Here is a 15,463-nt window from a genome sequence, read left to right on the forward strand (position 1 = left end):
AAACTTACTGAGATATTGCATTTTAAAATTTGCTACATTTAAAGACGATCGTGAAATGCACCAAAAACGGCAAGAGGGGTACCCTGTTCATGAATTTTTTTCTTCAAATATATTTGATATATCAATCTGAAATTTTGGCTGAGGTGTTTTTTAGTGTTGAACTTTATACGGTAAAAATTTCAAGCAAATCTAAGATGGTCGAGCAGGAGGTACTTGTTGAATTGAGGTAGAATGACCCAGTAGTGCGCACCTTCTGAATTTTGAAATTAAATCTACCCCTTAAATTATAACTCCCTTCCCTTTCAGTGAATAATTTCTGTACGTTTCCAGGTAGTAGATTATTTTTGGCTTTGAATATGATTTGTGTTGTTTGTAGTTCTATGATGTCTTTGAGTTTTAGTAACTTTGACTGTAAAAAAAAAAATAATGCATTTGTGTGATCTGTGTAACCTGCCTTATGAATGATCCTTACTGCTTTTTTTTGTAGAATGAGTGGATGGATCGTAATCTAAAAGTAAAAGTTAACCCATAAAGACCCAAAAAACCACTGGCGACCAAAATCATCTACCATTATAAAATGTTTAATACCTTCTGATCCTCTAATCCTATCAATATATGTAAATAGTTGGTGTAAAATACAATTTGTCATCTTTTCATGGTCATCAGATATGACCCATTTGGACATTCAGAGGCTCTGTAGTTACCATGGAAACACTGTCATCTTCTACAACATTGATTGACCAGTAAAACCCATGGAGTTGGATCAATGACAGTGGATGGACACACTGGGTTTATGTTCAGTTAATGATAGATTTTGTTGAAAAAGTCACATTTTCTTCATTTTTCTCCGTTTCTGATATTAGGACAATTTAATTTAATATGTGCTTTTATGAACATCTATATGATCACTAAATTAAACATGGAAAGATATCTGATTTTTATTGTACAAACGCAAAGTACAGAGGATAATATTATAATAAATGGTGATAAATCACTTAAGAAAGGTTAAATAGAGAACAAAATTCTTTCTGGAACTGCCGCAAAAGTCACACTGGGTCTTTATGGGTTAATCTAAAAAGTCATGTTTAAAGTCTAAAAGTTTTAACTGCTTTATGACTTTACCTTGAGGAAAACATGTTAATGAGAATGAAGTACAAGGTGCAGTTAACATAAAAAGTAATGTTTCAAGTATAAAAATTTAACTGCTTTATGACTTTACCTTGAGGAAAACATTAATGAGAATGAAGTAAAAGTTGCAGTTAACCCAAAAAGTCATGTTCTCATATGCTCCTCTCATTTAAATCTCCCTTAAACATGTCAGATTACCCGTGTTTACTGTAACCTATCCAATCCGTTTCCCCTCCAGGCAATAGCTCGGCTGTTTTTCCTTCTTTCCGTACAGTCTGTTGTAGGTGTGGGAACAGATTTGCAGATAGATTCATGGTCTTGTCTCCGCCTCTACTTCCAAGAAACAAAGGGCTGTACTTTTCAGGAGAACTGGGGGGTCTATTTTTTGTTGATGTAGTCTTCGTATTCTGGTGATAGCTGGTCCAAAACGTGACGTTGATTGCTCTGGTCTGACATAGCATATGTGGAAAGAGGATCTCACATAAACAGTCTCACTGCTGTTTCCATTTATACCACTGGTTATGTCCTGTTCCAATTTTTTCTTACACCCTCAGCTCATAAACATGTTTACACATCCCTGCCTCCTCCTCTCAACGTCTGCCCTTTCCCCCGTTTCTTTTGACTCCTCCTCTTTTAAAGCCACGCCTCCTCATTCATATTTCTGACTCTTCTGTTTTTTTTTCATATTTGTCTATAATCTCTACTAATTCTCCTCGCTCTTCTCTGTATTTTTAGTTGTTCTGTGCCTATTAACAGCACAGCGCTTTCAAAAAGATTAGCATTCGAGAGCTCTGTTACAGTATGACGCTGCCAAAATCACTCGTGTGACGGTCACGGGCAGTTAAATACAGAAACAGATGGTGTGTGTCCCACTTAGTACAACCTCTATTCCAACATAGGACATGTTTAAACGGAGGGAATGCATTATTTTTTAGAGAAAAATAGGTAATTTGGAATTTGATGGCAGTGATTAGTCTCTAAAATGTTTAGCGGTTGCAACAAAAAGGCTGGAAAAGTAAATGTTTCGAAAAAGAAACAGCAAGAGGTTCCACCAGTTTACAAAAACTAAAATATCTTCAGTATAATCTAATGATCTTCCTCAATGTAAAACTGAAGTTCACATATCCTTCTTTTCTACTGTTGTCCATAAAATTGGAATAATTTTGTTTTACAGTTCCTCTTTTTATTCCTATTTAAATACGTCGGTAAAGACCTTTGACCAGGTGCAATGATTACACACTGAGTCCTAATTAAACTATATCTATAAAGAATAAACCTCATTGTTACAATCCTTTTCATGAGAAGAGGAAGTCATTTTTATTCCAACTTTATGGGAAAAAGGGTATTTTCCATTGTACACTGTAAACCTGGATAAGTAGAGTTTACTCAAAAAATTTGAGGCAAGTGATTGCACTTCAATGATTTGAGTAATGATCGACTAATCAGTTGGTTTAACTTTAATGCTAAAAGTATTGAACTTAAACTATTAAGTAGAAAACACTAAAAGACAAGTTATTTGTACTTTAAATCTGTTGTAAAATCAACCCCACTATCCAACCATTCAACTCAGCATTTAGGTTACACTGACTAATTTTCTCAATTGCAGCCAGATTAATTTATCATTGATTAAACAACTTTTTTTAAGATAATCAAACTCAAAATCCTATTCCTGACCAAAACAGTCATGAAATTCTTGAACTTAATATATTGTCGCATGAACGGAAGTTAGTTTGATGTCATTTGCCAGTACAGGCAGTGCTTTTAACATGACAAGACATTAAATTTTTATTGTTCAGTAAAAGTCTTAGATCAGGGGTGTCAAACTCATTCTAGTTCAGGGGCCATATCCTCCCAATATGATCTGACATGGGCCAGAGCAGTAAATTAATAACATAAAAATATATAAATAATGCCAACTCCAAACATTTCAATGTGTTTCATAGTGATAAAAGTAAAATTGCATTATGGAAATGTTTACATCTAGCTATAAACTGTCCTTTTAAAATTGTGAATAACATGAGCAACCATGAAAAAACTGAAATTTATTAAGAAAAATAACTACAGTTTTAACTATATTATGCCTCTGCTTTTAATTCGTAAATGTGTATTACAATTTACAGATCACAATGGATCTGCAAATACACAAAATATTTTAGTAAATGGCAGAATATTAGTAAAATTGCACCAACTTCTTTTAGGACATTTCTAGTTTTTCATATTTTTTGTGAAAGGCGGGTTTGTAAATTTCCACATTTTCATGGAATTTCACTTTTTTACACTAAAACAGAAAGAAAAATTTGGAATTGTCATTATTTGTAGGTTTTTATGATAGTATTTTACTGATCTGACCCACTAAAGACTGAAGTAGGGCTTTATATGACCCCTAAAGTAAAAAAATTGACTTAATATCTTGAATGTAATTTTTGCATTTCACAAATTCATCCAATGGGCCGGATTGGACCCTTTGGCGGGCCGGTTTTGGCCCCCGGGCCGTATGTTTGACACCTGTCTTGTAGATAAACAGGAAAGCGATTGTTCTTCCTATGGCTCTGACTCATGGTGCAGCTCTACAAAAATACAAAAACAAACACAAAAAGGCCAATAAACACTGCCATACACACATTAAATCCAAATTAACACTAACACCACAACCCCGCTGAACCCCTGCACAGAAAAATAACACATTTTCAACAACATGCCCAATACCCACAATGCAAAGCGAAGATAAAAAGCTGTGGTCATGACTAAAACTTAGTGATGTAAATCCATTCAACTTAAACTTTTTCGTACTTTCAACTACGTCTACAAATTAGTAGAATATACTTAACATTTTATAGTAACATCATAAAACTTAAATATTTAAGTGCATTGTAATTAAAGCATTTTAGTAAATACAAATTCCAGGCTTACAGTGTCTGATAATCATTATTATAATGCTAACAGTATGGACTGAACAATAAGCCATATTCAGCATTAAAAAGCTGGTTTAACCCTTTCATGCATAGTGGTCACTACAGTGAACAGTTACATATTCATGGGTTTCATTGTGTTAGTTGGATACTATTTACTGTAACTTTACTGTTCTTGATAAACCTGATCTGCACTAAGATGTGTGAGTGTAAATCAATTGGTAATTGTTATTAGACTGTAATTAACAGTTTTCTTTAAAAAAAAAAAAAAAAAAGTGTTTTTTTTTTTGCATATTATCTCCATGAATTGAGTAACAACTACTACTAAAGTATGTTAAAACGTGAGCATAAGCAGCATTAAAAATCTTTTTATTTCATAGTTTTCACACAGTATATCACTTTCTGATGATGGGTTTTAACCCTTTCATGCACGAATTATGAGAACCTTAATCAAGATTTTTTTTTTCCTGAGTGTTTTTATTCCTCTTTAGGCATGAAAAAAAAATAATGTGATTGAATTTTTTTTTTAAATCAACCTATTTTTCATGGAGTTATAAAAATGTCCACTCAGCTACACCATGAATTTTATTCTTGAAGCAAAGAAACATGTATTTAAAACCCAATATCATAAAGTGATATGAAAACAATGAAATGAAACCATGTTTAATGCAGCTAATCTGATGTTTTCTCACATTTTAACATATTCTAATACTAGTTATTACTCACTTCATGGAGATAATATGCAAAAAATAAATATTAACATTTGATTTCCACTCAAGAACCAATCAAGAACAGCAAAGTTACAATAATGGTATGAATTGCAGTTTATGAGATGATGCATAAGTGTCAACTGTGTTGGTTGATATGGAACTAAAACAACAAAACCCATGAATATACAAGAGTAAAGCTGTAGAGTAACTGTCCACTGTAGTGACCACTATGCATGAAAGGGTTAAATACATGTTATTTTACTTCAAAAATTTAAATGCATGGTGTTCAGCTGAGTGGACGTTTTTGTAACTCCATGACAAATAGGGTCATAAATTTTTTTAATTGCATTGTTTTTTTCATGCCTAAAGAGGAATAAAATCCCGCAAGAAAAAAATATTGACTAAGGTTCTCATAATTCATGCATGAAAGGGTTAAAAACATATGTTTTAACTCTTCACAAGCTTTAGAAACTCATCATTATTAAAGCAGCCAAGGAAATGTGCCACTTGAGGCCGGTCATTTTCCATTGACACACTATCTAAAAACTGGCATCATAATGAGGTCAAAGCCGCAATGGTTGATGGTTTTTGGTGTCACTGAATCCCTTCTCTGGCTTTTTTTGTAGGTCATAGTAAACCCGTGACAAGGTAAATTTAGTTGATTGTAGGTGTTTTCATGCAGGTATGGGGGTAAATATGCGATTATCAACTGAAATTACAGAAGCATGTGGACACTTGGAAACGTTTCTTCTTTTTTCTCCAGTGTTGTGTGATGGTTCAGGTTCGTCTATATTTAAATTTGCTTTGCTAGTTTTGATTTGAACTGAGACGAGAGAAATTCTGGCACAACCCCCCCCCCACCACCACCACCACCCCCATTTTCCAAGCGTCATCTCAGACCCAAATATTGAAACGCCTATAATTTTACTAACCTAGTAACCCCATTTTGCGACACTGAAACTCGTATAAAATCTGAAAACAAACTCACAGGTGCACAAAACAAGTGCACACATGTAGTGGTGGAGCGTGTTTTTTAATTAATGCATAAATATCTTTAACACGTGAGAGTGTGAGTACATGTAGGCAGCTTCTAAAAGTAACAAACAAGGAGGATATATAGGCTTTTTATCTGTTTCATCAGTGATTATTAGCCAGTCAACTAATCTAATCAATGTACTCTGTGTTTGTTTATTCACACTTTGAAAACTGGGATGGAACTCAGATATGCAGATGTGATTATTTTAGTAACATTTGCACATTTTAACTAAAAGCTGGTTCCTCAAGCCTCAACCAAACGACATTTATTGCTTATCAGTAGCAGCAATAAACAAGAGCGAGCCCATAATAACTATAGCACAGTACCTTATGTGCTCCAGTACGTAACTGTGTGAAGGTCAACAACAGCTGAATACTGACGGTTGCAAGCAGAGAGAGGAGTCATCAGTCTGAAACATGTATTATATTACTGAGGTAATAACTAGCCTCTTCACTCAAACGTGAACCACTGTGGGCCTTATAGGGGTATAAACACAACCGTGACGCTGACTTAATGACATCAAAAAAACATATATAATGTTGTGAGTCCGAATGAACGGCACTATTATCAGCAACAGGACATTTTAGAGACTTACTGCATATTAACCCTTTCAGTGGATACTGGTCACTACAGTGGACAGCTATTCTACAGCTGTTCTCTTGTAGTATTCATGGATTTGTTGTTTTTTGTGGGTTTTTTTTTTTTTTTTTTTACACATATCTTTATTAAAGTTTTAATACACTACATATCTTTCTGACATGAATTGGTAACCTTGTGTAGATCTCCCCTGAGCATAAAGCCCCAGAATGACAAGCCCCCCCCCCCCCCCCCCCCCCCCCAGTTTTCACGTAATTTATCAGTAAATGCATGTTTCTTCTTCTTCTTCTTCTCTTCTTCTTCTTCTTCTTCTCTTATATTATATTATTATTATTATTATTATATTATTATTATTATTATTGTGTTACTTTTTTATTTTTTAATGTTTTTTAAATTTGTTTTATCTATTTATTTATTGTTTTATTAGACATTTTTCAATTACATTGTTTTATTTTTCATGTTTAAGGAGAAATGAAAACACTCAGGTAAAAAAAATCTTGATTAAGGTTCTCATAATTTCATGCATGAAAGGTTAATATAATAACACTGGGTAACAAAAAAATATTTTTTGCAAGTTGTCTTGGTTTTTTCAACTGAATTAGAACCATTTTGCACCGCTAAATCCAAAAATGACATCTGTTTTTCTCAATCAGGTCAGTTTTTTTTTGCTAATTTGATTTTGAAAAATTTGATCTTCTCACAAAATTGATTACATTTTTGTAAACTTTATCTTGGTCACCAAGTTTGATACCAAAATAAGATTGGTAAGCACACTTTATGAAACTTGTGACTTGATTCCTGTTAGGTAAAATGGTGTATTCACCGCAGATGTAGCACAATACCTCAGGCTTATTTTTGCAAGATCTTCTAGTCGAAGCCATTTCATTCACCTGTAATATTAAAAAAAACATTAATCATAAATTGGCAAAAGTAAAATCTTCAGAACTCGTTTATTGCAAGAAATATGAAAGAATTTTGTATCATATGATGTGAAACTACCCATAAATGTAAGCAAAAATGTTAAAAAGCCAATATGTAGCATAGTTCAGAAAGTTGACCAGATTGAGCAAAATTAATGTGATTTTTGGATTCAGCACACCAAAATTATCCTAAATCAGCTCAAAAAACTTAATCAATAAATTTGTTGTTGACCAGTGTAATAAATGACTTGGTTTTGGCACATATAGAACTTATTTTAACAAAGGACACAATGTTTTCAACACTTTCTATTCTGTTTACTGTAGTAGTCATGACTGTGCTCCACCTCAGACTGATTAGATTACACTGTTTGTTTACTGCTGATGGTATGTAAATGAGACAAATGAGGATTGAAATTGGATTAGTGGAGAACAGAGGAAGAATCTCTGCCATCAAACATAGATACAATCCAATCATCTCTGAATGGGCTGATATCAGAGTGATCGTTGCAACTGATGATACTTTTCTTCCTGAGAAAAGTAAAATGCAAAGTTATTATGTTAACTTTTGTTGCTTTAAACTTTCCTCCATGAGTTTAATCCTAGTAATACAGCGTACATTCCACAAACTCACATCTGCCTCACATGTAGGTCGACACATTGGAGCCCCAGGCAAAAATAACAGTGGTCTCTATTGTCTATCTTTTGTATAAACTGGGTCAAAGGTGAGAGTTTTATGAAGAAAAACAGTGTAAGACAATGTATGAAGCTATCAGAGAGGGGCTAGATAAATAAAAACACTAAGAAGACTGAAAATGCTAGGCCTATTAGTCTGGGACAACTAAAATGTGTTACTTTCTTGCTGTTTGTTTGAGAGTAGACAATGATATAACCATGATAGCTAAAACATTCAACACTGATGTGAATTTAAAATTTTGACTCATATGAATAAACCTGAAAATGTGGAAAATTTTAGGAGTGATTTTTATCCCCTTTGTAGATATTATGTTCCGTTTAAGTCAGCAATTATACTGGAAAAGCGTGATACTAGTTATCAGCCACACCTAGAGGGTAATTTCTGCAGATATTGATAATTTATGGTACAGATTGACTGGCTAAATTGATTAATCTCCATCTATTAATATTATTTTGTATATTTAGATTTTTTTTTGTCTTATTTTACTTACTTACTCTCATTTTACATTTACATTACATTATTATTATCATTGTTGTTGCTGTATTTTGATGCTTGGAAACATTGCTTCCTGAAACTTTCATGCAATTTATCTTGAATAGAAATTAAAATTAACCCTTCCATGCATAAATCAAGAATTTTTTCCTGAGTGTTTTTATTCCTCCTAAGGCATGAAAAAAACACTGCAATTTAATTTTTTTATGTACCGATTTTTCATGGAATTGCAAAAATATCCACTCAGCTGGACACCTTGCGTTTAATTTTTTAAAGCAAATAAACATGTATTTACTGACGTATTATGTGAAAACTATGAAAAAAATGTTTTAAAATGCTGCTAATCTGATGTTTTGTCACATTTTAACATACTCTAATATTAGTTATTACTCACTTTATAGAGATGATATGCAAAAAAAAACACTTTTTGTTAAAAAAAAAACAAAAAAAAACCTGTTAATTCCAGTCTCATAACAATAACAAGGAATTGATTGACACTCAAACATGTTCCTGCAGATCCTGTTTATCAAGACATAGCAAAGTTACAGCATGGGTATGAATTGTAGTGTATAGGGATGATGCATTTAAGTGTCCACTGTGTTGGCTGATATGGAACTAAAACAATAAAATCCATAAATAACAAGAGAACAGCTGTAGAATAAATGTCCACTGTAGTGACCAGTATCATGAAAGGTTAAACAGTAGGCCCACTTTAGAAGAAGTTGCATTAATGATGAATGAAGAATGAATGAATGAATAAATCTTTATTTCGAACATGAGACAGTAAAATCAAACAAAAATCAGCCAACAAAATATAAGTACTGGTACATAAATGATTGATAAGTAAACAACAACAAAAATAAATAAATAATCATAAATAAATAATAATAATTAATATAATAATAATAATAATATAATAATAATATAATAAAACAAAAGAAATGAAAATTATACATGCTTGAAAAGGAGTAGGAAGAAGTAAAAACTTATGTACTCCTACCCCCAATTACTATTCCTTCTGATCATTATATAGCAATTATTATTATTTATATAATAATAATAATAATAATAATAATAATAATAATAATAATATAATAATAGTATAACAATATCACATATCCTTTTATCTATATACACTAATATGATAATACCCATTTACAACTTTTCCTACCAGATATTAATATCAGAAATTAATAAAAACTAAAAAGAACAAAAACAAAAAAAACGTAAACTTTAACTGTGGAAAATTTTGTAATAGTAAACCGAAAAGCTCTCTACACCCTTCATCACTGTGAAATAAGCTGAGTGTGTATTTGTTTAAAAAAAATAATAATAATAAAATAAAAAAAAACAACTCTCCATGTTTTCCAGGTGATGTTTTTCTGTGTTCCCAAACGGCCATCTTAGTTTAGGGAGGGACAAGGAGAGACAGAGAACACAGAGGGGGAGGGGCCTGGTGTCGGTGGGCGGGGAAAACTGAGCAGCTACAAATACCGGCGTCTGTGGAAACGGATTAGAAGAGAACAAGGGATAAACGACCAGTGGATAAACCTACCGACAAGTCGGACTTTACGTTGTTTTTATTCCAGGTACTGTTCACATTATTTTGTTTACTTCACTTTACCTCATCAAAACTTGTCAAAAACTTTTATTCCAAGCTGAAGACTGGAGAAACAGGTTGAGAGCCGCGTGTTACTGTACATGAATGACGTAGTGATGGGATGAATTTCATCATCTATGGAAAAAAAAAAAAAGATATATATCAAGGACAGCAAACTTTCAATGATTATTTTTTATTTACTTCTTATTTTTCACGAGTCCGATAGCTGTGGTAACTGTAATTTTTATTTTTTTTTATTAGTTTATTATTTTTATTTAAATGTTTAATGAGGTAGAACGAATGGAGTAGGAAGCAACTTCCGGTGTAACAAATTAAAAATATAGTCTTTCTAGTGAGTGTTTCCAAAAGTTGTAAAAGTCGAAGTGTAGCTTTATTTTTTATTGAGCAACATCTTTTTAATAGTCTGTTTAGTGTAAAGAACCACTCCAAATTTTACTGTACATCGTATTTCTTTAATCCATATAACAAAGCAGTCTTATTGTGAAGGTCACGGTATTTCCGTTGTTATATCTTGTTTGTTAATTGTGTGTAACTGATGGCTAAGATTACATCAGACAACTGTTGAATACGACTTTCAGGAAATGTTATTAACTATATGTAGTGTTTAATGTTAGTCGCTAAAGCTAATATTATAAAGGTACACTAAGAGCAGCTTCAACATTTTCCTGCGATACTATAAATTATGCTAAGCTAACGTTGACAAGCTAAAGTTACCGGTACGTTTTGTATTAGGAGTAGCTTAGCTAGTTTAACATGATCATACCGCCAGTTTCTACGTCATGAAATGAACGTGTAATTACTTGTAACTAAAAAGTGCTTAGATATTCATTCTTGCAAAATAAAGTCTCACTTCGTTTTTATTCTCTTTAAGCACATGTTTGTTCATGTGCGTGGGTTCCAGTAGAACAAGTGTAAACAGCCCACACACTTTGGTCCTGAGTGCAAAAGTCAGGTTAAACTAATTCATAACTTTTTCTTCACTGTCTCTGTTATCCCATCCCTCCATCACTGTCTACAGATATTTCTACGTTGAACCATGAATAAGGACACTGAAATTGATATGAAGGAAGTGGAGCTTAATGAGGTGGACCCTGAAAAGCAGCCCATGACTGGTGATGGCCAGGCAGCAGGAGGAGAGAAAAATGGTAGTGTCAAGCTAAAGGTTCCTGATGATGAAGTGACATTCACAGGCCTGTCCAAGGATGAGCTCATGAAGGTTGCTGGCACTCCAGGGTAAGAGCTACACGACATAAAAACTATTAAACACACAGTTTTAAGAAATGATAAGCGGTGACTATTGTGGCTTTTCCCTTACAATCTTTCTTGTGTGTTTTTCAGATGGGTGAGAACTCGATGGGTGCTGCTTGTCCTCTTTTGGCTTGGCTGGGTTGGCATGCTGGCCGGCGCTATTGTAATCATTGTCCAGGCCCCTCGCTGCAAACCAATCCCTGAGATGAACTGGTGGAACGAAGGACCCTTGTATCAGGTCTCTGATGTTGAAGCCTTCTCTGACGGACTGGCAGGTACAGTGTCCTTAAGTCATGTATTGTATTCCAAAAATGGCAGAAAAACAGGCTTTAGGGATTATTTTTCACAAAGTCCTCTGTCGTTTTTGTGGTAACCCACTAATCTATGACGGTCACGTCTTGTGACAGGGTGTGGGTTTTCTTTAGTTCTGCATGGCCTAGTTCAGCTTGACTCCTACTAAACTGCTGACAAGGCTGACACAGAGTGACTCAGGGTCTAAAGAACACGTGTCATTTCTTTCATATCTTCCTGTATATTTGAGGTTGTGGTTGAGTAATCCATAACTTGAATTCCTCACCTTTCAAAGTGAGGATGAAGTATTTGAACAACAGGCTTTCTTTTATGAGCACAGTTCAGGGTGAACCGCTTTGGCTGCTGTTCTTCAGCTGAATTACTAAGGAGCGCTCAGATTTCCAGCTGGCCCTTGGCTGAGCTCCAGCGAACACATGTGACTTGGTGTTGTTTCACATAAGGGATCTCCTTGTACTCAGACTTCACATGGCCAGCAGAGGGTGTGCAGGGAGGCATTCACATGCTCCTGCCTTAAGTCAACACTTAACAATAAAAAGGCATTTTTCTTGAAGTTGAATTGAGAAATTTGGAAAATTTTCAGTTTGTTCCACCTTCCTGCTCTCTCTTCTTAACCTACTGACCTTGCTGCCCTTCACACATGAATTCTGTGCTCTTTCCTCAGTGAGGAATTCTCACTTGCACTACTTCATTCACCTTTTTTTTTTTTTTCTCTAGGTGTGGAGAAAAAGTTAGATAACATCAACCAGTTGAAGGTGAAAGGTCTGGTTCTTGGCCCTCTTCACACTGTCCAGACTGACCAACTCAACGCCCTGAAATTGAAAATGATTGACGCATCACAGGGAAGTGAGGCGGACCTTGTGTCTCTGCTGGAAAAGGCCCACAAGAAGGGTAGGCGCTCCTACACCTGCGATGCATTGATTCACTTGTCAAACAAACATTTTCAGTGTTATTACATGTTTGCTCAATTATGTAGGAATTCAAGTGCCTCAAAACCACATATTGTGAGCAAACTTTGTTGTCTTTTTCTGTTAGGCATTTCTGTGGTGCTTGACCTGACTCCAAACTATAGAGGAAGCTCTTTATGGTTTAATTCTGCTGATCCGAGTAGTGTGATCGAGGATGTCAAGGTAAGACAAAATGTGGTATATGTTTTAGTTAGTTAACTATTTTAAGTCTTAATGAATACAAAATAAAGACCATTTCATTGACATGTTGACTTGTTTGTGTTGCTGTTACACTGAAGCTGCTTTATGTTTTCTGCAGGCTGCAGCAGAGTACTGGACGAATTTGGGTGTTGACGGCATCAAGGTGTCTGATGTTACTACTGTCTCCTCCTCTGTGGAGTGGTCCAACCTGGTGGTTGCTTTAAAGGCCAACCGTACTGATGACACAAAGAAGAAGTAAATATGGCCTCTGCTTCTTTTTTTTTTTTTTTTTTACTTTGCATGGGGATTAAAAAAATCTGTGCCTGATTTCAGAGAAAGAGCCGAGTTTTATAAGGACCGATTTTTCTTTTGAAACTCTAACAGTGAGTTTTTTAGAAGTCAGTAAAAAGGCAGCTGACTGCATTGTGTTGATTAAAAGCATTCCAGCGCTGCAGGGGACTGTGGGTGGTGGTCAGGAAGAGTTAGGTCAACATGGAAGGACATAAACAGGATAGAGGAACAATATACTCTGGTGTTATAGCACCACCTTGTGGACAGTGTGAGGACTGACTACAATAGGATTAGTATTTCCAGATACACTGCTTTATCAGCTGGAACTGTGGTTTAATATAAACCTACTTGTGTGGCGTCTGTAATTTGCTCTGCCTGACTAAATATTTTTTCTTACAGGATGTTGATGGGTGTTGCAGAAGGAATTCCAGCTCCACAGGTTGCTCAACTTGTCAATACCTCAAGTGTTGACCTCCTCCTGTCTGACCTGCTTAGCACCCAACAAGGTAGGCAGACTGAATTATCCAGTTTGTTGGTCCCGATTAGTAGGATTAGTCAGTTTTCCCATTTTCTCTCATTGTCTTGCTCTGTAATATCTAGGTGTTTCTCTGCATCCAAGTCAAAATGAAGAACCAAACCTTACCAGTCCCTCTGACATGTTTGCAGGTGTGGATCGAATGCCAGCCATAGAGATGCTCCAGTCTCTGCAGAGGAGTTTGGGTTGGGGTATGGGTGCAGCTCAGCGGTCTCAGCTCTCCAAACTGGTGAAAACTCCAGACTTGATCCGTCTTTACCAACTCCTGCTGTTCACCATGCCTGGGACCCCAGTGTTTACCTATGGAGATGAAATTGGCCTTCAGGCAGTGCAGGTAAGCAATGAAATGGATCTCTTACTCAAATGTTGGTACTTTTACTGCTGGTACAGAGTGTAATCTTTGTTTTGTCCCTCTCATTAGGGTGGAAGCTCTCCAAAAATGGTTTGGGACATAGAGACGGAACCTGCAGAAGGTACTGCCAATGAGACCGTGGAGGTAAGGCTGTGTTCATATTCAGCATCGGGCCAGAAAAGGATCTTTTGCCCAAACTTCTCTTTTTTTTTAACATCCCTTTTACTTTTCTTCCCAGGCTGAGCGTAAAACACGTCTTGCAATAAGGAAGTGGTTCAAGGACCTCAGCGACCTGCGAGTAAAGGAGCGCTCTCTCCTCCACGGGGACTTCTACCCCTTAGATTCCACCCGTACAGCGCTGGCTTTCCTGCGTCTGTGGGACCAGAGCGACAGATACATAACTGTTGTAAACTGGGGCACAGAGGCTGCCACCATCAACTTCCGTTTCCCACAAACAGGTAAGTCATCTTCGTAGAGCCACAAGATGTCACACTCTAGCAATAATAAGACACTGTAGGTGCGTTGTAACACTTTGGTCTCTGTTCCTGCAGAGGAAGTAGGCGAGCTACCAAAGACGGCCAAAGTGAAGCTGTCGACAGATCCAGACCTGGAGGTGGATGCCACAGTGAACCTGGATAAAATCACCCTTGCACCCGCACAAGGCGTCCTCCTGCACTTCCCTTACATGGGCTAGAGATGGCACCAAACTATTGTGATGGGTTTTTAGTCAGTCCTAATTCATAAGAATAAGATAAGACAGAACTTTTTACCACAAAAAGCGATAGGACTTTTTCAGTTAATTCAGTCAGAACAGAATTGGGTCAAAGACAAGTCTACAAAATGCTTGATGTGGGCTAGTACATGGATTTAGTACTTTTGATACGGCTAACAATTTGTCTAGCTTACTTTGGGTTTTTTTTTTATTTTATTTTGTTCTAGGTAAAGATCCAGTCTGCTCACATACACCCATTCATTACATGTTACTTTTTATTGTTGATTGTAAAACAAAGACATTCCATTCTTGTTCTCTGGGCATTTGTTGCGTTTTGTTTTTTTAAACTATGAATTTTAAGAAATTCTATTTTATTTGCCGTTTTTACTGGGTTTCATTGGCTTTTTTTTTTAATGGAGAAAAACCTGTATCACAGGAAAACCATGTTATCTTTGAACATGTGTGGTTTAGAAGTGTTTCAGTGCAGCGAACAACTGTTGTGAGTGACGCGCCGTCTGGTTACTTAATTGAAATGAAATTAATAAACAAGTTCTGTACTGATTCCTGTGTACTGTGCGTGTATGTAAACCTTAATATGTGTTCATGTTTAGTCGTTGTGACACTAGACGGGCAGTTTTCTTTCTTGTATGCTGTAGATAATATCTGACGCCGGTAGACGCTCATTGTTTTGAGTGTGTACAGGTGTTGTAAGTGTGTCACAGATGTTAACAGAGGAAGCACGACTGATTCTGATCACCATC

The 15,463-nt window shown here is 35.6% G+C and overlaps 1 protein-coding gene across 2 annotated transcripts; it reads left to right on the top strand.

Annotated features, from left to right (window-relative positions):
- Positions 1-9,954: 9,954 nt before the first annotated feature.
- Positions 9,955-15,263, top strand: slc3a2a (solute carrier family 3 member 2a). Of its 2 annotated transcripts, none has more exons than XM_030162426.1 (11): positions 9,955-10,075; positions 11,126-11,340; positions 11,446-11,630; positions 12,382-12,555; positions 12,700-12,794; positions 12,931-13,067; positions 13,503-13,609; positions 13,770-13,972; positions 14,060-14,134; positions 14,229-14,448; positions 14,542-15,263. In XM_030162426.1, the coding sequence occupies exons 2-11, from the start codon at positions 11,144-11,146 to the stop codon at positions 14,682-14,684; spliced, it is 1,536 nt and encodes a 511-aa protein (XP_030018286.1). In that variant the 5' UTR covers positions 9,955-10,075; positions 11,126-11,143; the 3' UTR covers positions 14,685-15,263. The 2 variants fall into 2 exon arrangements, with proteins under 2 accessions (XP_030018286.1, XP_030018288.1); XM_030162428.1 differs by having other exon boundaries at positions 9,963-10,069; positions 11,120-11,340.
- The last annotated feature ends 200 nt before the right edge of the window (positions 15,264-15,463 follow it).

This window comes from Sphaeramia orbicularis, chromosome 18, assembly GCF_902148855.1.
Source record: "Sphaeramia orbicularis chromosome 18, fSphaOr1.1, whole genome shotgun sequence".
Taxonomy (NCBI): domain Eukaryota; kingdom Metazoa; phylum Chordata; class Actinopteri; order Kurtiformes; family Apogonidae; genus Sphaeramia; species Sphaeramia orbicularis.